The sequence below is a fragment of the Medicago truncatula genome, chromosome 7 (genome assembly GCF_003473485.1).
Source record: "Medicago truncatula cultivar Jemalong A17 chromosome 7, MtrunA17r5.0-ANR, whole genome shotgun sequence".
Classification (NCBI taxonomy): Eukaryota; Viridiplantae; Streptophyta; class Magnoliopsida; order Fabales; family Fabaceae; genus Medicago; species Medicago truncatula.
The window spans coordinates 29,179,450-29,202,458 of record NC_053048.1 but is presented as its reverse complement, the minus strand read 5'-3'; the positions used below and the strand labels follow the sequence as shown (position 1 = coordinate 29,202,458).

The window sequence follows — 23,009 nt, the reverse complement described above, 5'->3', positions numbered from 1 at the left end:
CTTTGATAAACAATTACCAAGTAATCACAACATTCGATCATCATCAATAACATAACATAATATTCACTTAATAATATTAATCATATATAGAACAACATATTCATCACTTAATAATAACACTTATATACATCACAACATATAGCATCATAATAACATCATATAATCAACATCGTAAACAACATCATAACATTATAATCAGTATCATATACAACATCATAACAACATAACAATATAACAATATCATAATCAATATCTTAAACAACATAGCAACATCTTAGTCAACATCATATAATTCACATCATAAACATCGTATAATCTTCATAGGTACTTCTTTAACAACACATGGGTAGAAGACAACTCGACAACTCATGGATGATAATTCATCAACAACGACTTTGACTCGACAAATGCGACAATGCAACTTAGACACTTATATGCATGTGGTACCAATCGTCATCATAAGTATTAATATACTTTAATCGTGCGGAGGACAAAGCTCCTAATCGTGCGGAGGACAAAGCTCCTAATCGTGGTGAGGACAAAGCTCAATGAATGCTAATGCATGGACTCTATCGACAAGACACCTTAATCAACTTATCACTTATACATCCAATAATTTGGAGTTCATCATCAACTTATTCATACTAATAATCGTGCGGAGGACAAAGCTCCTAATATAATTCAATAATATTTCGAGTAATGAATTTAATCATTAAATCACATTATAAACAACTTACCAGTTCATAAAAGCAACAGAAACAGCACAACCAATTCACAACATAACAATATTAATATAAAGTATCAACAACTTAAACATCATACATCTTCCACATAAGTCATATAAATATTTCACATAACCAACAACAACAACATAGGCGACACTTAAACATCTCAAGATATAACAATATCAAATGATAATCAACAACAACTCATGCAACTTAGTTTAACAACAATTGCAGCATAATCAATTCATATCAAGCTTAATAACAATTCATTTCAACATCTTGATCATTCAATAATATTTCAAGTAATGCATTTAATCATTAATTCACAGTATATAATATTCTCTCATTAATCATATCATCAAAGTAAATCATATTCATCACAACAACAAAATAGCATCAATCAATAATGATAATCATCATATATAACAATTACAAATGCACGTCATCAACATCTCAATCATCAAACATAATTCATGCAATATATATCTAATTATATAACATTATAAATATCATCAAATCATCTTAATCACTATCTAAGGTCTAAGGACAGTTTCTACATCTTTTTAACAAGTTTCCACCGTTTATTCATTAATTCTACAATTTTAACCTACTTTTCAATTCCTCAAAAACTCATCCTACATCATGTTAAACCTAACCATTGATTCACATACTTAATAGAATTGCAAAGTTAGTCTCACCCTTACCTTTGGATTGATCGACGAAGGACTCTACTGCTTTCTCTTATCTAAAAGGATATTAAACCGAAGAGGGATTATAGTCTTAAGAACACTTTTAATTCCGAAGGGACAGAAAGGAGTAGAAAAAGAAGAAAGACTCGTCAACACAAGTCAAAAGAGGGAGAAGAGAAGAAAAGCACAGGAAGTATCAACTGTGAATTTCGGTGTGTAGAATGCACTGTGTGAGTTCTCTATTTATAGAGATAATTTACAACTAATAAGTGAGAAACAAGTAATGCACCTATTAGATCTAGTAATTAAATATATCAATTGAGTACCAAAATATATCATATTAAGTACAAAAATATATTATTCAGTACAAAAATATATTAGATTGCCTACCAAAATCTCAATATTCTATTCTAATATATATATATAAAATATTTATACAACAAATAACAATTATATCTCTATAACAAATATATTTCTATAACATATATATATTTCTAAATCAAATAACATATATATTTCTAAATCAAATAACATTTATATTTTTAAATCAAATAACATTTATATTTCTAAACCAAATAACATATATGTTATACTAATAAATACCAACATATATCATAACAAAATATCACTCATCAAAATAAATCATATAAATTATACAAATCATATAAGTGTATTCTAAACTCATTAAAAATATTCAAATAATTAGAGAGGGCGTTACATGTGCTGCACGCGCCATCTTTCAGCCAATTGCAGCGCGCCGCGTGGCATTCCGGACTGCTTTCAACACAGTTGAATCCATTCATCCTCTCTCTCCTCTTTCTTCCAATTCAACACTCATTAAACATGCCATTGGAGAGAAAAATGGTGTTGAATGGCACATTAAACACACCATTGGACATGGTCTAATTACTAATAATTAACATTTGCCTATAGAAAAATAAGCCTAATAAGGTAAATTCGTGTATATGGGGTCGGGGCGGGGGTGGGTGCGGGACGGGTGTGAGTATCCCCTGACTCTGGCCCCACTTTAAAACTCCGGGTTTTTCCTGCACCCGCGCTCAGTAAATTCGGCTTTTTCCCGTTAAAATCGGGGCGGGGGCGGGTGGAACTCGGCGGATGCGAGTTGTGTTGTCATGTCTGTATTACAACTGTTCTTACGAATGACGACATTGTTGATACAAATGTTGTGACCCATGATGCAATTGTTTTTTTTGATGATAATGATGCAATTGTTGCTACTAATGGTAAAACTATTTCTATTAATGAAACTTTTGTTACGCCTCCGGAACATTCCTTGAACCGCGACATAGAGGTTCATTTTGATTTGTTGACTACCTCTAATCGAGACTGATGCACCAGCAGCGCTGAAGTCCCCCACAGTTAGTGTTGTAAAAAATTGGTTGGGCTAACGAACCAGCTCATTTTAGGGCCAGGTCGGGCATCAAAATTCAGGGCCAAAAAGAATATGAGCTTTTTCGGCCCAACCCAATTTCAAAAACAGGTCGGGCCGGACTAACCCATTGGGCTTCGGGGCAACCCATTTAAAATAAATAAAAAATAATTTTTAATTAAAGAAATATATTTTGGTTTGAGTTTTTTTTTTTTTTTTCCTTTTTATAAAAAAACCCTACTAATTTGAATTGTCATTTTGAACCAAGTTCTCACTTCTCATGTATTATAATTTCTTTTGTTAATAGCTCATACATCAATCAGGCAGGCTAGCCCAACTCAGTTATAGCCATTGTCCCATTGGACTGGGCTGGGATGGCCTAAACCAATCCATTTAATAACTATACCCATGGTTACTTATATTAAGCATCATTCTAAGGCAAGCATAACTTTCCACCATACTTTATCAAATGTCGCCGATAAAATTATGAATTCGTCTACATTGGTTGGATAAAGACCTATTCTTAAATCGGTGCAGTATGAGACTATTGTTGTTAAATCTCCTTCTGTGAGGCATCCCAGATCCACCTTTTTTCTATTGTTATTCCTCACAGGTATCCGATAGTAACAAGAGAACTTGAGCTTATACAACAAACATTGACCACAACAAACATTTCCAAGGAGAAGGAACCTATTCTTATTCAAGGCCAAGATGCTAACGCCACTTTTACACCTTATCTGACAAAAAGAAGAGGAAACAACTCAACAAACTCAATTCCTACATCACTCAGTTCAAGACTAAACCCAAGGGTGGTTGAGCAACACTTCTTTTTTCTTATGGCCTTTCTTATTTTCTTTTTATTCTTGATTTTTCTTTTTTGTCCCTGGTATTTTGTCTTTCCTTTTTTTAGGATTTTGGTTTGGCCCCCCTCTTGTACAATTTTCCCTTTTTTTAATAATATATTTATGAGTGAGTGGCAAAGGATGGGAGCTTCTTCGAGGTACTAGCTTAGTCGAGATGTGTACGCTTCTCCCTGATGTTCTTCTCACTCGTGGTTCCCCAAAAAAAGTTTGCTTGAACTTGTCAAAAAAATACCAATAGTATTAATTAATTATTATTTAAAAGCAATGTCTCTCAAGTTTTCCAAATAACAATGTATAAAAGAAGAATTGGATGTGATAATGTGTGTTCAAGTATGCAGAACCATATAACTAAATTATGCTTCTTAGAGTCAAGTTTTAGTTCTGAAACATAAAGACTCTGAACGTTAAAGAAAGCATCTGAAGCAAAAGAGAAGCTTATATTATAAAACTTGGAACAAGATTAGAAGAAAGGTGAACCACAAAGTTAATGTCCTGATCAGAAGAGGCTTTTCTCTCAAAAACATCTGAAGGAATGAAGAATCTAAAGGATGAAGCATCTAAAGGTAACATAAGAATATGAATACTCTAACTCAGTTTGTCGTGTTTTGAAGGAATGTCACTATCAAACTCAGAGTAGTACAATTTATCTTCTTCTGACCACGTGCAGAAAAAACAAATAAATTCAAAGACAAAGAGAATGGAAAAGATCCATTCCATTAGATGCAAGGGAATTTTGAGTGACTACTCAACGACATTATCCATTTAAGGAAACATCCAAACGTCTCTGACCAATCTTCTCAAGGATTAATTTGACGCGTTGACACTTCTTCAATAACGGCTATATCAATCTCTCTTATATAAGGACCTGAGCACTTGAAGAAACATAACAAGACTTCTATCATTTCACAAGTGCCCGTACTCTGTCAAATTATATAATATACAAACACTTGGGTCTGTGATAGTTCATTAATGTGAGGTTTGCAAGCTCCCCCTGATTGAGTCTGTGATAGTTCATTAAGGTGAGGTTTGCAAGCCATCTCTAAGTCTTAATCCTAATTAATTAAATTCATTATTAGTCACTCTTAAGTGCATCAAAATAAATAAACAAAAGTTTATCAGAACAATGACAAGATATCATAATCTTTTATCTCACAGAGGTTTGCAAACTCTGATTAAGATCAATATGATGGTAAAACTATTTCTATTAATGAAACTTTTGTTAGGCCTCCAGCACATTCCTTGAACCACAACACAGAGGTTCATTTTGATTTGTTGACTACCTCTAAGGTAGATGCACCAGTAGCGCAGAAGTCCTCCATGGTTAGAGTTGTAAAAAAATGGGTTGGGCCAGCCCATTAGGCCATTTTTTGGTCTGAGTCGGGCCTCAAAATTCAGGGCCAAAAAGCATCCAGGCTTTTTTAGCCCAGTCCAAATTAAAAAAGGGTCGGGCCGGCCAATCGAGCTTCGGGCCGACCCATTTAAAATAAATAAAATAACATTTAATTGAAAAAATAAAATGGCATGAGTTAACTTTTTTTTTTTTTTTAATAAAAAAACCCATTAATTTGAATTGTCATTTTGATTATGATTACTTGAACTAAACCATCAATTACACGTTTAATCAAACAAACAAATAAAAAAACAAACTAAATTGCAATAATTTAAACTCAAAATAAAATGAAAAATTAATATAAATATTAAATAATAAAAAAATTAGCAAAAAAGACAAGGCTTTGAAATTATACCTGAACGTAGAAACACACATAACAACATAAAACGAAACAATATCAAAAGTAATTTGTTTTAACTTTGAAATTTTGCATCTAATTAGGGGGGTAAGGAGTCCTTTTTATACTAATTTTAATCCAAAAATTTAAACTCTAAATTAATTCATTAGGAGAATTGGATATGTCACAAACACGCCTGAAAAGGTAAACATTAAAGATGGAGTTTTTCCCTCTATCGAAAGGGTATGTTTTTTCCCTCTAATTGAAAAACAGGTTTTGCTGAGTAAGAATTTGGTCATTGTTCATTGTATTTAGTTTTCTTTTTCAACAATTCACTAATCTGCTTATCCTTCTCGAATGCAACTTAATTCTATTTCAAACATGATTTTCAAAGGTTTGTTAAATAAAAAAAAGTTCTTTTAATGTGAAATTCAAGTATGGATATTTTTTTTAATAAAATTAGATTTATTTCTTTAAAATAATATTAATTTTATGGTAGTATATTTTATAATAATATTGAAGGTGACGTCAATAATTATCGTGTGAACGATTTTATTATATTATTTGTTTTGATTGTGTATACTTGCTAACAATTTTTTTAGAACCGTGTAAATTAGTTTTACACTAACATCCAAAAAGCAAAAATCGTAACAAAGACACCAAAAAGCAATTCCAAAATCTCAACTCATGAAAACGAAAATGTAGATAAAGATAACATCTTTTGAGGGAAAAAAAACCTCTTTGGCGGTGAATGGGGAATTTTGTGACATTTATGGCAGATTGGTTGTCTCTCACGGCTACCTCTTATGTAAAGGGTGAAATAAGTCAATTGTGCATTAAGCTCTTTCCTTTCGTGTTCCTCAAAGGCATTCATCACTAATAATGATACTTAATGTGCATTTCTATTTCCAATGATAATTAATTATTTTGTTATATAACTTCCAAAAATGGTTTGAATGCCATTAGTACACATTTATATCGAGTTTGTATATTCCAATGGACAATTAAAACACACATTCATTTGCATTAAAAGGATTTGAGAATAGGAGAGAGTGAAATTGTAGTTCAAAATTGCTTTAATGTTGTTTTAATAGTCACAATTGCTTTTAAATAAGAAAGTCAAATGATATTATGAATGATGATAGGAGTGAATTTTTGAATTTCAAATGAATGGATGATGATTAAAATAAGAATTTATGAGCATTTAATTTTTTTTATGAGAAGGTCAAACATATATGAATGATGATAGGAGTGAATTTATGAATTTCAAATGAATGATGATGATTAAGATAAGAGTTTATGACCATTTAATTTCTTTTAAATGAGAAGGTCAAACAGATGAATGATTTGACTTTGTTTGTTGGTGCTGAACTACTATTCAAATTTAAAATGGACTGTCTTAAATCATTTAATGAATGATAAACAATTAGAAATGAAATGAATTTATTGCGTGTTAAATGGATGAGGAAGTCAAAGGTGTGAATTAAATGCAATAGAATAAATTCAGATCGATTGATTAAGAAATGCTCTCAAATTTGAAATGAATTGCCTTAGATTATTTAATGAATGACAAACAATTTGAAATGAATTTATTGCATGTTAAAAGGGTGAGTAGGTCAAACCTGTGAATTAAATGCGTTAGAATGGGAAGTGAATTGCTAGGTTAGATTTAGGGTTAGGGTTAGCTTGACCAGACAAACTTTAATAAGTAAGATGACTTTGATTATTTTGCTCATATTCAATCTAGTAGACGTGATATTTTAACTAGTTAAGTGACTCTTAACCGATTAAGCAACTGAGTTTAATTGATTAAATGATTCTAACCAATTACATAAAACGCTTTATTTTTTTGGTTACAAATGCTTTAATAATCATTCAGCTGACAACTTTATTGGAAAAAGCTATTAAAATGAAACGAAATATTATGCCGAAAATAAATAGAAAAAATTTAACGACCTCCTTTGAGATCCACCTTGGATCAAACTGTATGTATACCAACCGAATAATTGAATTCAAATGATTAATAAGCTTTATGAAATCATGAATTGTATATGAGAATTCAAGTTCAATTCTTGGATAGAACAATTCTTGATCAGACTATACTTACATCAGAAACTTTGAATTACTAGGGTCTCATTCCCTAGAAACTTGGGGGTTAACACCAAAAAAGATTACATGTCTACCATATTATTATTATCATCATTATTATCATCATCATCATCATCATCATCATCATCATCATCATCATTATTATTATTATTTTACAACACCCTAAATAGATTAACACAAAAAAAGATTACATGTCTACCATATCATCACCATCATCATCATCATCATCATCATCATCATCATTATTATTATTATTATTATTATTATTATTTTACAACACCCTAAATAGATTAATTAAACATAAACGATACAAAAGATTGCGAGGACATAAGGCCCGACGACCCAATGAACCAAAAAACAAGCAACCTGAATGCGTGACAAAATACAACCATAAGGTAAATAGAAAAAATTAAACCAGATTACAGTCCAAATTCAGAGTCAAACACTCACAAACCACTGTACAATTCAGCGCATCCGTGTAAGGGCACGAAACCAAATTGCAAAAAGAATGTAATGTAAAAAATCACGAGCACCGAAATCTGGGATTAGATAATGACAAATGAACTTGCCTGTAAACACGGTAGCAGTTCGCACATCGACAACTCGCTGAGACAACTTCGACAACAACAGGTTGCCACAAATCAACCTAAAACACTCCAGATCATGAAGCCTCGCCCTTTCGAGCAACACAAAAATAGAAACTGTGTTCGACGGGCTAACACAAGCTAACTTAAGCGAACATATAAACCCAGATTCAACAAGATCCATAATTGATCAGAGATAAGGTCTTCAAGAAGAACAGATTGATGGTGGCCCACAAAGTCTTCCAATGATTGAGAACAACTCATATGGGGCTTGCGAACCAAACTAGGTCGAGGATCAGATATGAATAAACAAATGAACAAAAGTAGTGGAAACAGAGAGTAACAAAGGAAATATATATATACACGAGTGTGTGTGTCTGTGTGTATGTGTTTAACTTATTTCATTGTATAGCTCTGTTTCAATTTCTAATAAGAACTCTACTTCTGATCAAACACTCAACAATTTTTATAAACACTTAAAAATAGTTTTTTTTTTCTTAAAAAAAAGTCAATACAATTCAACCCCCTTCTTATGTTTTTCTCACCTTCATGATCTTGTACAATGGCTGAAAACAAAATGAGCTCTAGCGATAGTTGCACTTTTCAAAACAAGACATAATTTTTCAAAGAAAAATGCGATTACTTGATTTGATTAATGGTGATTTTTGGTAATGATATGTTGAATTGAATTGGTTTATGGTGATATGTGTTAATGATATGTTGTTAATGATTGATGATTGACATGATTTTAATATGTTTATGTTAAATTCGTATTGTAATATTTAAACCCTTAATTGATTAATGAGTTAAATAAATGTTAAACAAAAAGAAATAGTTGATTATGTCTTAATTATTAGATATATAAAGGCTATAGTTGATATCTAAAAGTGTTTAGATAAGATACTAAGGTATTTCTTTCGGTTTAACTAGAGGTTATATGTTTGAAATCAACATTGGAAATACATAAGTGACTCACCCTCTGATTTTGCCACTTATTTAAGGAGATCTTATGAGGCCAGCTAATGAGGAGCCGATCATTGCACAACAGTGGAAGCAGTACGAGGCGAGAGGCTCGCCTGATACCTATGACATGGTAACTTGCGTTGTTGCTTATGCTGATGTGCAGTTGGGTCTGCGGCCATGCGCCATTTTAGGGAGCAGATCGCACCCATATTGACCAGGAGGCGAGGCCGGAGGCCGAAGAGGCAGCATGCCGAGCAAGAGCGGGATTAGTGTTATGTTGTTAGTTTCAGGAGTTGTTAGTTTTAGGCTTTGTTAGTTTCATTTTCAAACTTTGGTGACTTTTGTTTGTATTTGGTTCACATTATGTATTTTAACTGATATTCGTACATTTATATTTCATCGTGGTAATTTGCTATCGTGGTACATTTTTATTTGAATCAAATGTTGATAATTTATTATTGTTGTTGATGTGAAAATATTGGAATAGGTTGTATTATGTGTTAAAACACATAACAGGTCCAGAAGCTGAAACTTTTGCCATTTTAAGACTTCAGGGCGCATTGACAGTTAACTGCCGAGAAAAAAGGAAACCAGACGCTTTTATATATGTGTTTCAACTTAAACACACGTGTGAACAACAATTTTCAAATCACATTGATAGTCATCATACAAGATAAATGATTTATATAAAAAAAACTAAATTGTATTTCAAATATGAAAATAAATATGAACACCAAATATTATTGTATTATCACTATATATATTGACGTCATTATCATTCAGGAGACCAATTAGACAAAAAAATAAGAAATGATGTGAAATGTGATCACAAATGAAAGATAATGGATAGGTCATTATCGTTGTTGGGTTCTATAAGCTATGAAGGGACATGCTGCTGATTCTCCCACCATCACTACCACGCCTTCAAATCAAGAATGTTTTAATATTGTATAAACAAACCACCCAACCTAAAGACAACCTTTTGTTTAATCATTATTATGCAATAAACTTGCACTTAGTTGCAAGTGTGTGTAATGTATGTGAGAGAATATAAGAGTCATTCTCTTTTTGGTGGGGATCAATTGTATTTTAGTATAATAAGGACCCCATGTGGAGACCAACGTGGTTTTGTTGGTTTTCTTTGGCTTAAACTTGATGGCCTGCACCAAAAATAAATTTCATTTGTAGTTGGACCAAATTTTATAACTAATTCAAATGGGGTGTAGTACATTGACTTAGGGTGATTATACTAACAAAAAAAATTAACTTAGGGTGATGATTTTTCCCTATATATATTCCTCTCTAGATTTAGCTTTATGGAAGGATACCACTAAAAAAATATTTGATGGTCTTATGTAATAATAACAATAATAATTGTTGGATGCAAATTGCAATTTGACATTATTTAATTCAATTAAATTTTTTCTATACAAAAATCACTTGATAAGATTTTTGTTGGGTATTTTAAACTAAAAATGATTGCATTCAATCACATATTCACAAGGTTGAGAATTACAAGACTCTCTTATCTTGATTGAAATATTCAAATTCCAACTTCACATTTTGAATTCGTTTTGCAAAGTCAGAATTCGTGTCAATTTATTAAGATCACATAATTGTTTGTCTCAACTATAAAGAATCTAAATCCCTTTGGCATTCATTATGTGAGGATGATAAGCAAAATGCACACACATTTGTTTAGGTTTTTTAAATTAAATTACTATGCATTAATAATGTACCATATGATTTCCTAAAAAAAAGTACAATATGATATCATGGCAAAATAAAATTGATCTTCTTTGAAAAAAAAATGTATGTCGCAATATATACATAGTTATCAAACTATTTTTGTGTGGAAACTATTAATCTCTATTTCTTGGATTAGAGCGTAACCATTTTCATTTATTTATGCATATGAAGTTTGGTTTGAGTGAGGCTGAAAAACTAGGGGCTTTAACTTTAGTGAAGATTTTGGCTACCCAATACCTTAAAAGCAGTTTCTATCACTAACTTACTTTTGAACTTTCCTGTTTAGATACAGTTGATTGCTGCAATAGAAATTGTTCTCTTTAGTTTGCAAAATAGTAAGTACTGGACAGAACAGTACAAGATAGAATATCACAACATAAGGCAGAACAACACAAGATAAATTTTTCTGGTATTGAATAATTTTCTGTATTATATGATTTTTGGGCGACGAAATGCTATTTTTGTATTTTAGACAACTTGTACGTGGGACATAAAGTTGCGCTGTGGTTTGGTGAGGGACAAAAATTGCAGCTTTTGTCATATCCCTTGCCTCCAGTTTGTCCTGTCCCTGAAACTGTTTTACAAATCAAACGCTGAACAACTGGAATTGTTCTGTCCTATCCTTTACTTTTTATTCAATCAAAAGCACATTATCCTAATTAAGCCTTAAAAGAATGATCTTTATTCACTTGAGACGTGCTCCATATAGCTAATAACATGTATACTACACCTAAAAGTTGTTTCCATCACTAACTTACTTTTGAACTTTCCTGTTTAGATACAGTTGATTGCTGCAATAGATTTTGTTTTAGGGTATTTTTGGTTTGCAAAATAGTAAATACCGGACAAAATAGTATAAGATAGGACAACACAACATAAGGCAGAACAACACAAGATAAATTTTTATGGTATTGAATAATTTTCTGTATTATATGATTTTTGGGTGACGAAATGCTATTTTTGTATTTTATACAACTTGTACGTGGGATAAAAAGTTGCGTTGTGGTTTGGCGATGGACAAACATTGCAGTTTTTGTCCTGTCCCTTACCTCGAGTTTGTCCGGTCCCTGAAACTGTTTTACAAATCAAACACTGGACAACTGGAGTTGTTCTGTCACATCCTTCATTTTTTATCAAATCAAACGCACCCTCAGTGGCAGAGCGGCCCACCCGGAAAAATTAAAAAATCAACGATTATAGGTCTACTTTGCGAGATTTTATGCAATTTTGTGTCGGTTTTATGTTTTGGTTGATCCAAATTCCTGCAAAGTGGTGTAGTGGCCCACCCGAAAATTTAAATAATTCAATTATAGGTCTATTTTGCGAGATTTTATACAATTTTATGTCGGTTTTAGATTTCGGTTGATCCAATTTCCCGCAAATTGGTGTAGTGGCCCACCCGCAAAATTTAAATAATTCAATTATAGGTCTAATTTGTGAAACTTTAAACAATTTTTCAATAGTTAATTTTAGTAGTCCACCCTAACATTTTTTTCTGGCTCCGTCAGTGCTCACCCTTAGTATATATCCTAATTAAGCCTTAAAAGAAATGATCTTTATTCACTTGAGACGTGCTCCATACAGCTAATAACATGTCTACTACACCTAAAAGTTGTTTCCATCACTAACTTACTTTTGACCTCACTATGAGATTTAATTGATGGACAAAACTTACATATAATTCTTTAGATGCTTTTCCTATGGTTTTTAATTAAAAAATACATCTTTTTTGAGTATAACAAACTTTGAGAAAATTAAAAATTTAAGGAAATCACGATGAATATTTAGTTAAGAATCATACGAAAAACACCTAAAAAATTGTATCTATAATTTTTCTTAATGATATGCAAATTCTTTATAAACAACTAATATATTTTAAATATGAAAAAAAGAGTACTATTAGGAGTACTTCAACTCTTTTAAATAAAATTTTGTAAGAAAAATCTCATACAAATAAAATCACAATCAAGAAGCTTACAAAGAAGCTTGATCAGTTATTAAAAAAAAAAAAAAAAAGAAGCTTGATCAAACTTACCTCCTTAATAGAAAAGACTATGGATAATCAAAGAAACAGATCCACTTTCCTTTGTACAAAAACTATTTATAAGAATTTAATGATCCACCAGAAATAACATTTATTGATTAGAGAAAATACAACAATTCTTCAATTTCCAAACAGCCCAAATAACAAACAAAGTGTGACACCAGAAATGCACCCTTAACCATCAACAAACATCAAACCAAACCACCATGGAGACCCATACTTAGGAAACAAGTGAGCAACTGAGCATATATGACTCCAGATGACACAAGTAGAAGGCATATTTAATATTAAGAAACGTCATAGTAAAAAGAATATTAAAAACTATAGATCGTTTTTTTTTCTTCCTCAAGTAGTCTAATGGCTAAAACTCACGCATTTTAAATGTGGAGAAGTAGGGTGTCCGAGATTCGAACACCAGACCCTGCATAATATGCAAATATTCATACCAACTGAGTTAAGCTCGCAAAGATAAGACTATAGATCGTTTTAATTTGAAAAATTAAACATTTATTGCATGACCTTTACATTTAAATCATGGTATATTTGATAGAATTTTAGTGTACTAATGATCGAAGTAATAAAATATATAATTGGAGACTGCTTTAATTTCTAGCAAAATGTAAATAAGTTTGTAAAGATTGTTGGAAAAATATGACAAGGTCTTTCGAATTCTATATTCGTTATTGTTTGATAAATTGCACCTAAACCTTATAATTGTTCTTTTAGTTTACTATAATTATTAAAATAGCTCTGATCAATCTCTTGACTCAAAGCGCTCTTATAAGATTACAATCCTCTAATCTCTTAGGTGAGTTCGTAATCTTCGAAGATTTGATTTAACATTAATTTATAATCACAATCTAACAATCCATATATCTAAAGTGACATGTTTGATTGAACAATATAATTAGATTTAAGTCAACATCTAGTGCTAATAGTCAATTGATATCTTTGAGTTCATTTCATATGTGATCAAGATTAAAAACAAAAAACATCAAACACAAATTATACTGAATAAAGACTAGAATTGCAATTGTATTAAATATAGTTTTACAGTCTATACGATTCAAACATCTAGGACATAATCATCTTAGACCTAATCACAAAGAGTTTAGCTACTCATGACTAAAACATAAATAACTAATGTTAAAGAGAACAACATTACATGAAATTTGGACCGACTATGATGCCAAACATATGAAAATACTCTCCAGAAATAAATAAATTATTGAAAAGAGTTGAAGACATCAAAACTCATTAATACAAAACATTAACTTCAAATACAAGTAATACATGAGAGTGGATTAATCACCAACTTCCCTAAAAAAGAACATATAAACATGCATACACCTATCTATGTCTTAAGAGCCATTTTCTCTAAATAATATATGACAAATAATTTGTCATGTAAGAAACCATAATCAAGTAGGAAACCATAATCCAACAGTTTGATTAGTCGGTCTTATAGTGCCTATTATTAATTAATTAATAATAAATTAATAATCAATAAGATTAATGGTTATGGCTTAGTTGGGTTTGGCGGCTTAGAGCAAGGTTACAAAAAATAATAAAATGCTGCAAAATTCTTTTGAATTTATTTATATGCAAGCTTTATATTATGCTGGAAGTGATTGTAGATCAATGAGATGATCATATGAAAGATTTAGCATACATATAGTCATAAAACTTAATTTATTAATTAATTTATACTTTTATATCCACTTTTAAGAAAAATAATGAACAAAAGGTTATATGGTACATAAAACAGCAAGGAAAATTTTGACTTATTCAATTTTGCTTTAGTTTATGCCACTAATTCATAAAATTAATATTCCAAGAGCACGAACTAAAATTATAAATCAGAGAGTAACCATTGATTTCTTGTTTCTTTCCTTATTTTGGGGGAATTGGTCTGCAACTTGTGGAGTAAAATATTCACTACCTACCACGAATTTGGAACGAAAAACAAAAAGTATTACATCTTGAACCGCATATACTTTATATATATTCTGCTAATTAAGGTTGCTAATCATCGTGTCAAATTAGCATGATAGGCATTGAAATCGAAGAGTATTTTTGGCTAGGAAAAAAGATAGCTACAAAGCTTCATGCACCACAAGTTGTTAAAAAGGCAAAGAACCAAATATTTTTTAAGAGTCTATCGGCTAACCTCAGTTTTCAGAAGTATGAAATTGCAGTTTCAAATTTGTGTCTTAATTTATCAAATATGTTTGCAATTTAATCCGTTAAGATTGACTTTATGGTATTGACTTGAGATTTTAAAGTGTGTTGCATTCAAGGAAGGTTGATCTTATGATATTGACTTGAAATCTTGAAGTATGTTGCACTCAAGGAATCCATTAAGATTGATTTTATGATGTTGACTTGAGATTTTGAAGTGTGATGCGCTACTTTTATAAAATGACTTGATTCTTAAGCTTTTAGTACTTTTATAAAGTGTCTAGCTTTGTTCAATTATATGATGTAAATAATAAATGACTCAAAACACATGAATTTGTGTCTTGGTGTATATCAAATATGTTTACAATTTAATCCATTAAGGTTGACTTTATGATATTGATTTGAGATCTTGGAATGTGCTGCACTACTTTTATGAAGTGGCTTGATTTATAAGCTTTCGTTACTAGGGTCGTCCCTGTGAAATCGGAGAGCCGGCTCTCTTAGTAAAATTAGGCCCCATTATTTAGAAGAGAAAAAAAAACTATAATGTTTTTTATCTTTTTAGAGAATAATTATAATGTTTGTGGTTAGAACTTTGTGATTTTATACAACAAGTATATGCAAAAAAAAATTAAGAGTGCTCTAAATAAACAAGAAAAAAAAAAATAGGCCCAAAAGAGATCATATCATGCTGGAAGAAAAAAAAATGAAAAAACTGCCATCCCTGGGTGTTGCACCGGAGCCACCCTGCATAATACTACAAAGATTTAACATTGAGGCGCGGATACAATGCTGATATATCAACGATGCTATGTCTATATATTATAGTTTCAGGGCATTATATATATATAAAAAATATTTTAAGCGCCAAAATTGGGGAGGCCCAGCTCTATAGAGCTGTTTGCACCTCCCCAGAGACGGCCCTGTTCATTACTTTTATGAAATGTCTTGTTTTGCTCAATTATATGATGTAAATTAAATAATAAAAGACTCAAAACACATATGAAGGTTAATGATTAGAAAGAAATAAAGTTACAATCTCTAAAAAAAAATGTAACAAAACATTCCCAAAACCATGATTAACTTATTCTAAACCATATATATTATGTTCATATGAATAGAAAAAGACTCCAAAACACAACTAAAAATATCATATGACGAAGCATCATCAGAAATATAATTACTAACATCCAGATTTGGCATGTCCATTCGACTAAGTATGCAACCGAGTTCCCCGCCTCTTCGACTTGTGTCTCATGTTTAGCTGGTCGAGGAGGGTTTCTCGAAGGTGTGGGCAGCACATACAAATGTGATATCCTGGGCTACTACCTTATGTAACACATTGTTGTATTCCACCCATAAAATGCAAGATCTCCTAGGTTCTTTGCGGCCAACACATAGTCAAGAAAATTAGCATAGGCATAAAAAAAAACATATGGTCCAATCTCCAGGGGTTAAGCAGAGACAATTGTATGTCTAGGAATGGCATGAAAAATCCAGACTTTTGCAACATGCACTCTAAATAATACCCCACCATGCGAGGTTAATATCTGATCCTACCAGAGTAGACGCTGATGTTCTAGAATGAATGTGCGTTTTAGCGAGCGACATATGGTTAAAAGACGCAATCATTCACTAACAACCGGTCCAAGTCCTCTCGGTAAAGGTTTGTGACAATGAGACCCTTAAGAGATGTAAACATGTTAGCACGCGGGTGTCGATTCTCCATGTATCCTTCCTCAAAATCCTTGGCTCCAACACCCCAAAAGTGTTGAAATGTTTATGCCATAATCAATATATAATAATTAGTAAACAACATAGTCTATTTCATCTTTAAAGTTATATAAAGAACCATGTATTTATTTTACCTGAAGCAATGTATGACAACCAATCAGTTGATTCACCTTATGAACAGGGGCAACATTAAACTCATAAACCATCTCCAAATCACGAAAATACTATAAATAGGTCTCATCAACATAGTATCGTAGGTACACCATGATGGCATATTGTCGATTTAGCTCACTCTTTACCACATCACCCACTTGAGCTCACACGTCAGGAAGATGAACCACACATGATCCCCATTTGTTTCATCGATCTCCTAATTAGTGTCCTCTAGGTAAGCATCTAACAAATTAAAATAAATAATAAAAAATATTCATTAAATTTTTTTCTTGAACAATTTACTAAAAAGAAAGAATAATTTAGATTAAATAAAGGGTTAATAGTGTTTTACCCCTTGTAATAGGACACTTTTGATTTTACACCCTGTAAAATATTTTTTTAAGATTTCATCCTTGTAAAATAAAGATTCTTCAGGATTACCTCATAACCCATATGATTCATCAAATCTCTTACATGGCGCTCATGTAGATTTTTATTTTATTTTTTTGGACGCGACGCGTAAAAAACATATTACACATCATTTATAATAAAAAAATCAAAAATCTGAAAATTAATTTTTAAAAATTAAAGAAAATAAGAAAAAAATTCAGATTATATTTTCTAATATAATAAAAAACTCTGGAACTAAATTTTCAAAATAAAACAAAAAAACAAAAATTCGAAAATATATTTTGAAAACTATAAAAATAAATTCAAAATTAAAATAAGTTCAATTTTTTTCTTAAATAAAAAGTTTGGTTTACTTTTTCTAAAAAAATAAAAATTCAGGAAAATAAGAAAAGTTTCTATTTTTATAAAAAAAAAAAAAATTGTAACAAAAATTAAATATTCTCGTAAAATAAATATTTTTTTCAAAATAAAACTTTTATTTTTTCTAAAAGAATACACAATTCTGGAAAATAAATAAGTTTTTAATTAAAAATATATATTATTTTTGTAAAAAATTAAATATTCAGGAAAATAAAATGTATTTTTTTTAAAAAAGAAAAATTCTGGAAAAAAATTATTTTGAATTTTTTTTAGATATTTCATTCCAGAATTTTTATACTGAAATAATTTTTTAAAAAAAGAAAAATTCTTGAAAAAAATTATTTTAAAAATTTGTTTAGACATTTTATTCCAGAATTTTTATATTGTAATGAAATCTGAAATTTTTTTAATTTTAAATCTGTTTTTCTAATTTTTTTTTTTAATTTTGAAAATTAAGTTCCAGACTTTTTTATTTTTTGAGAAAAAAATCTGAACTTTTTATTTTGAAAATTAATTTTTTCGATTTTTTAAAATTCTTTTTAATTTTTTGTGATTTTTTAATTAAATATGATGTGTTAAATGAATTATACATGTGAGCAATGAAAAAATAATAAAAAATAAAAAGAAATATCCACATCAGCGCACATAAGAGATTCTGCTGAGTCATAGGGATCAGAGGCAATCTTAAAGTATCTTTATTTTATAAAGGACGGAATCTAAAAAACATATTCAAGATAGCTAAAGTTTCACGATTCTAACATCTTCCTCCCATTTGTATTAGGCCATGTGGTGTGAATACAGGGAAATGACTGACATGCCCTCCGGTCACCAGGATATATGAACCCTAAGGTTGTCATGGTGCCTTCAGCTGCTTAACTTCCTCATGTTGAGGATCATGTACCTATTCTATTGACTCAGGTTTAACCTTAGGTACATGATGAAACTATGTCCTAAGTGATGGTTTGTGTTTGTCACGATTGTCGTTCCACGTATACTTATATGATGACATTGTTCGATTTTTTTTTTAATTTGAAGTGTATTATATAATTCAAACAGGTGCAAAATAGAAAAAAAAACAGAGGGTGCATGAGAAGGTGGAGATGCGATAAGAAATAGTCAACATATAACCAAAGAATACATACTTTAGGCACATAACAATTGATCATAAACAACTATATTAACCATTGTTCGCTTCAAAAGAGTAGTTAATTATTGTTCAACATTTTTAAATCGGTTAAATCACTTTTTAGATTAATATAAATGATTTAAAAAGGTAGTCAATCAGTATTAGTTACCGGTGGGAGTAGTTTAAGTAATTTTAGGTGTCTACGAGCAATTGATAGATATATAAAGAGCAATTTTCTTAAAATAGACTATGAACGAAAACCCAAACAACATATCTTGAAGACACTTGCCGTTTTCACATCCTAGAAACACATAGAAATGACAAAAAAAATAAAATCAGCGGTATTAAATTCAGAATTTCATATCATAAGTTGTAGAAAATTTCTATTCTCACATCTCAAATTGCTCATTTTTTCAACTGTCGTTGGCCCAACAATTAATTGTCATTCGATTTTGTAACGACAGTTAAGTGTCATTTGACAATTTTAAGATCGGTTAAACCTATTTAAAATGTGATTAAATAGCTCAAAAAAATGTCCAACAACACTTAAGTTTTGGGGCAAATAAAGGTATTAACAAATCAATAGTTTTGTTATAAATTGAGAGAAAAAAATAGTAAAAATTCAGTTTTTTAGGATTCTATACATTCACTGTTGTTGAGTAATAAACTGATTATAATTGAAAAAATTGTTTAATTTGCGTAGGTAGAACGATATTTTTTTATTTTTTTTTTTCATTTTCATTCTAAAAACAATCTATAATTTATACATGTAGATTATGGATATACTAAAAATATCAAATTAATAATTTAATTATTAATTCCAGTAATAAAAATAGTTTAATTATAAATTATAAACATGAAATAGTACTGGGTGACAATAATATTTTCATATATTCTCCTTTCAAAAATAATATTTTCATATATTTAGTCAAGTATGAATTGCAAAATAGGTGTATATCAGTCATGGACCACTATTTATTGGGTTAGGTTAATGTTTTCAACCCACACAATTGAAAATTGCTCTTTAGACACCTCAGAATTTAACATGATCCTACATGTTATGCTATTTTGGTTCGATGTTTTTCTATCATTTAAAGACTAATGTTCATTCGGGTTACACTTAGGTGAGTTTGTGTTTTATGACTTTATCTTTATCATTTTCATAACAAATAATTTTCTCTCGTCAAAATAATTTATTTTAATCATTTATCTATCACTCTCTTTCATCTAAAATACACTAAAGTCATCAAATCTCAAAATCACTCAAGTATTTTCTTTCTCATTATTACGAAACAATTGAAAGAAGAAATGCACGACTCATGGTTGTTAACTTTCAACAATGCACGGATCTGATTTTCGTCGAAGTCTAATTAGTGATTTTATACTTTTTTAAAACGGTTGGAAGACACATTCTTGCCTTTTTGCGTCAATCTATGATGCATAGGTACATATACGGTACCTGATACTGGTACAGATACCAGTACGTAATACGACAAACTTTAAAAAAGAAAGGTACGCGTACACGTTGATATAAAACATTAAAAAATATTTTTCACACTTCTAATATTTAGCAAAGCTCTCATTTTAATGGTGGAATCATTTACATAACTCTTTCAAGTATTTTTTTTAAAATTGTGAAGATCTAAATCCCAATAGAGATGTAACCTTACAAAGAACTCAAATTCCTCCTATCTTGCTCAATTTTTCACATGGTTGAAACTTGAAATCCATTTGCTCAATAAAACACAGATTGTACACCCTGTCTTATCCACAAAACTTGAAAAATCTTAAGACATATGACATGGCCTTATCCAAATAATTATCAAACCATAATCTTTTTACAAAAACATGCTACGTGTCATGTTAATATCCAATCCAACAATACCTTATACAAAAAAAAAAAAAAAAAAAACCAACAATTGCTCATTATTCTTAATTCTCACTTTCTTCAAATTTTTTGGTTACATTGTATTACAAACATGGCATCCATGACCTTGAACACAATCATTCCCAATGTTACAATTTCCAACAACACTAAACACTCATTTGGAGGCTTAACAACTGTGCCATGTAATAAGATTCATAATAATAATAATAATCAGAAGAGATCATCATCAGTTGTTGTTTCAGCAGTTGGAGATGTATCTTCTGATGGTACTATTTATCTTGTTGCTGGTGCTATTGGAATTGCTCTTGTTGGAACTGCATTTCCTATCATTTTCTCTCGTAAAGACACGTAAGTAACATCATCATTAGTTTCATTTTCATGGTTTTATATTTTCGTTTCATTCATAGTTTTAATTGTTTCATGATCTTTAAATTTTTTTATCTTTAAATTTGAAGACTTAACATTTTTTTATTCCAAGAAATTTGTGTATAGGCATTTTTGGATTGGTATTTTAATAAAAAAATTGAAATATAAATACAAATTAGAGATGGAAAAAATGAAACTTATCTTTAATTTTCTCAGAAGTGTTAGAGATGTAAAAATCTGAAATTAATTTGTTATATTTTGTCTCTAATCTTTGTCAATAATTCAATTTGTCCTAGTTATATACACAAAAATCATTGATTAACATTTTTTAAGCCATTTCCATATAAGTATAGTTTTAATTTGATACACGTTCTTATTGATTTAGGTCTCAATCGAGTACTTTATTGATACACGTTCTGATTTCGGTTTTTAGTTTCCATTTTCAATTCTAAGATGAGTCTAAGTTTTTAATAATAGTGGTTGAAAGTTGTGGCTGTCGGAGGAGGTGGTAGACGACTGTCGGAGTGGTGATCAGCAAACAAGTGGCTGCAATGGTCGGAGTGGTGATTGGCGGACAAGTGGCTGCAACTGCCAAAATGATGATTGGCGGACAGGTGATTGAAACCCTCGGAGATGATCAACGGTGGTTAGAGTAGTTTTCAATAGTCGTCATTGGTGGTCGTAGTGTTGGTCAAAGGTGATCTAAGGTGGTTGGAGGGATGGTTGACTTGGTCGATGGTGATCAGAGAAATGGTTTTTGGTGGTCGTAGTGTTGGTCGTTGATGGTCATCGATCGTTGGTGGTAACATGTTAACGTTAAAATAAATACAAGAATTATAAACCTATTTTTGTGGTTTTAAGATTTAAGTGAAACCTATTTTCAAATTAAGTAAAAAAACCAATTCAAATTCATTTTATCCAAACATGTTTTGTTTTCAAATTTAACCTTTAAAATCAATAACTTATAACCATCATGAACGGCTCCTTAATTTTGTCCAAGTTATTTTTTCAAGTGCTTGTTTTTCTCATTGATTCTTGCTTGGAATGGTTTAAGCATGTAAAAAAGAATGTAACTATGTCCTTAATTGGAACATTGTATCAGATGCCCAGAATGTGATGGAGCAGGGTTTGTTAGGAAAGGTGGGGTGACATTGAGAGCAAATGCAGCAAGAAAGGATCAAACTCAAATTGTTTGTGCTCGCTGTGATGGTTTGGGAAAACTTAACCAAGTTGACAAATAGAAATGCTTTTTTCTTTTGACCATTACTTTTTCCACCTTATGAGTTTCTCGTGCGCCTATTTGAATTTTAAAATCTGAAATATTTCAACGTGTTTTTGGAGGTTTTTACAGGGTGTTTATGCCATTCGGATTTTATAATCTAAACTATATAGAGTGCGTGAGAAACTCATAAGATGGGAAAAGAAGCGGTCTTTTCTTTTTCGATTTCGTGTGTAATGTAATGTAAGTAGTTATAAAAGTATTTGCTTCTCTTGCATTTCTTTCTTTGTGATGAACTTCATAATGTAAGGAGGGAAGGGAAAGACACAAATCTGATTTGTTGCCTTTTCTGTCTATCATCATGATACATTGATGTATGTTCTTAAAAAATTCTTAAAAAAACCATATCCGTTTTTTCTTTTGGTTTAAACAATTTTTTTTTTTTTTTGACAAAGGTGAATCAAAAGAGGTTTGGAAAACATGACTATTTCCTTCTTTTTGTATATAAAGTAGAAGGTGATTTGATACAAGGGCAAACAAGGGTAATTTTTTGAGTATTATTACTCAAAGAATGTTCTTCTACGTTATTTTGATATAAAAATTACTAATTAGTGTAAATTAAACTCCCCTCGTATGAGAGTTCTTTAAATTACATTATCCTCCCATCTTATGTTAAAATATACATTTTTCTTTTTTTTATACAAAACAAGAAAAAATTATACTTCCCT

The 23,009-nt window shown here is 30.6% G+C and overlaps 1 protein-coding gene across 1 annotated transcript; it reads left to right on the top strand.

The window, feature by feature from the left end:
* The first annotated feature begins 20,685 nt into the window (after positions 1-20,685).
* Positions 20,686-22,711, top strand: LOC25498517 (uncharacterized). The gene is made up of 2 exons (XM_013593444.2): positions 20,686-21,044; positions 22,165-22,711. Exons 1-2 carry the CDS (start codon positions 20,788-20,790, stop codon positions 22,301-22,303), a joined length of 396 nt encoding a protein of 131 aa, XP_013448898.1. The 5' UTR covers positions 20,686-20,787; the 3' UTR covers positions 22,304-22,711.
* Positions 22,712-23,009: the final 298 nt, after the last annotated feature.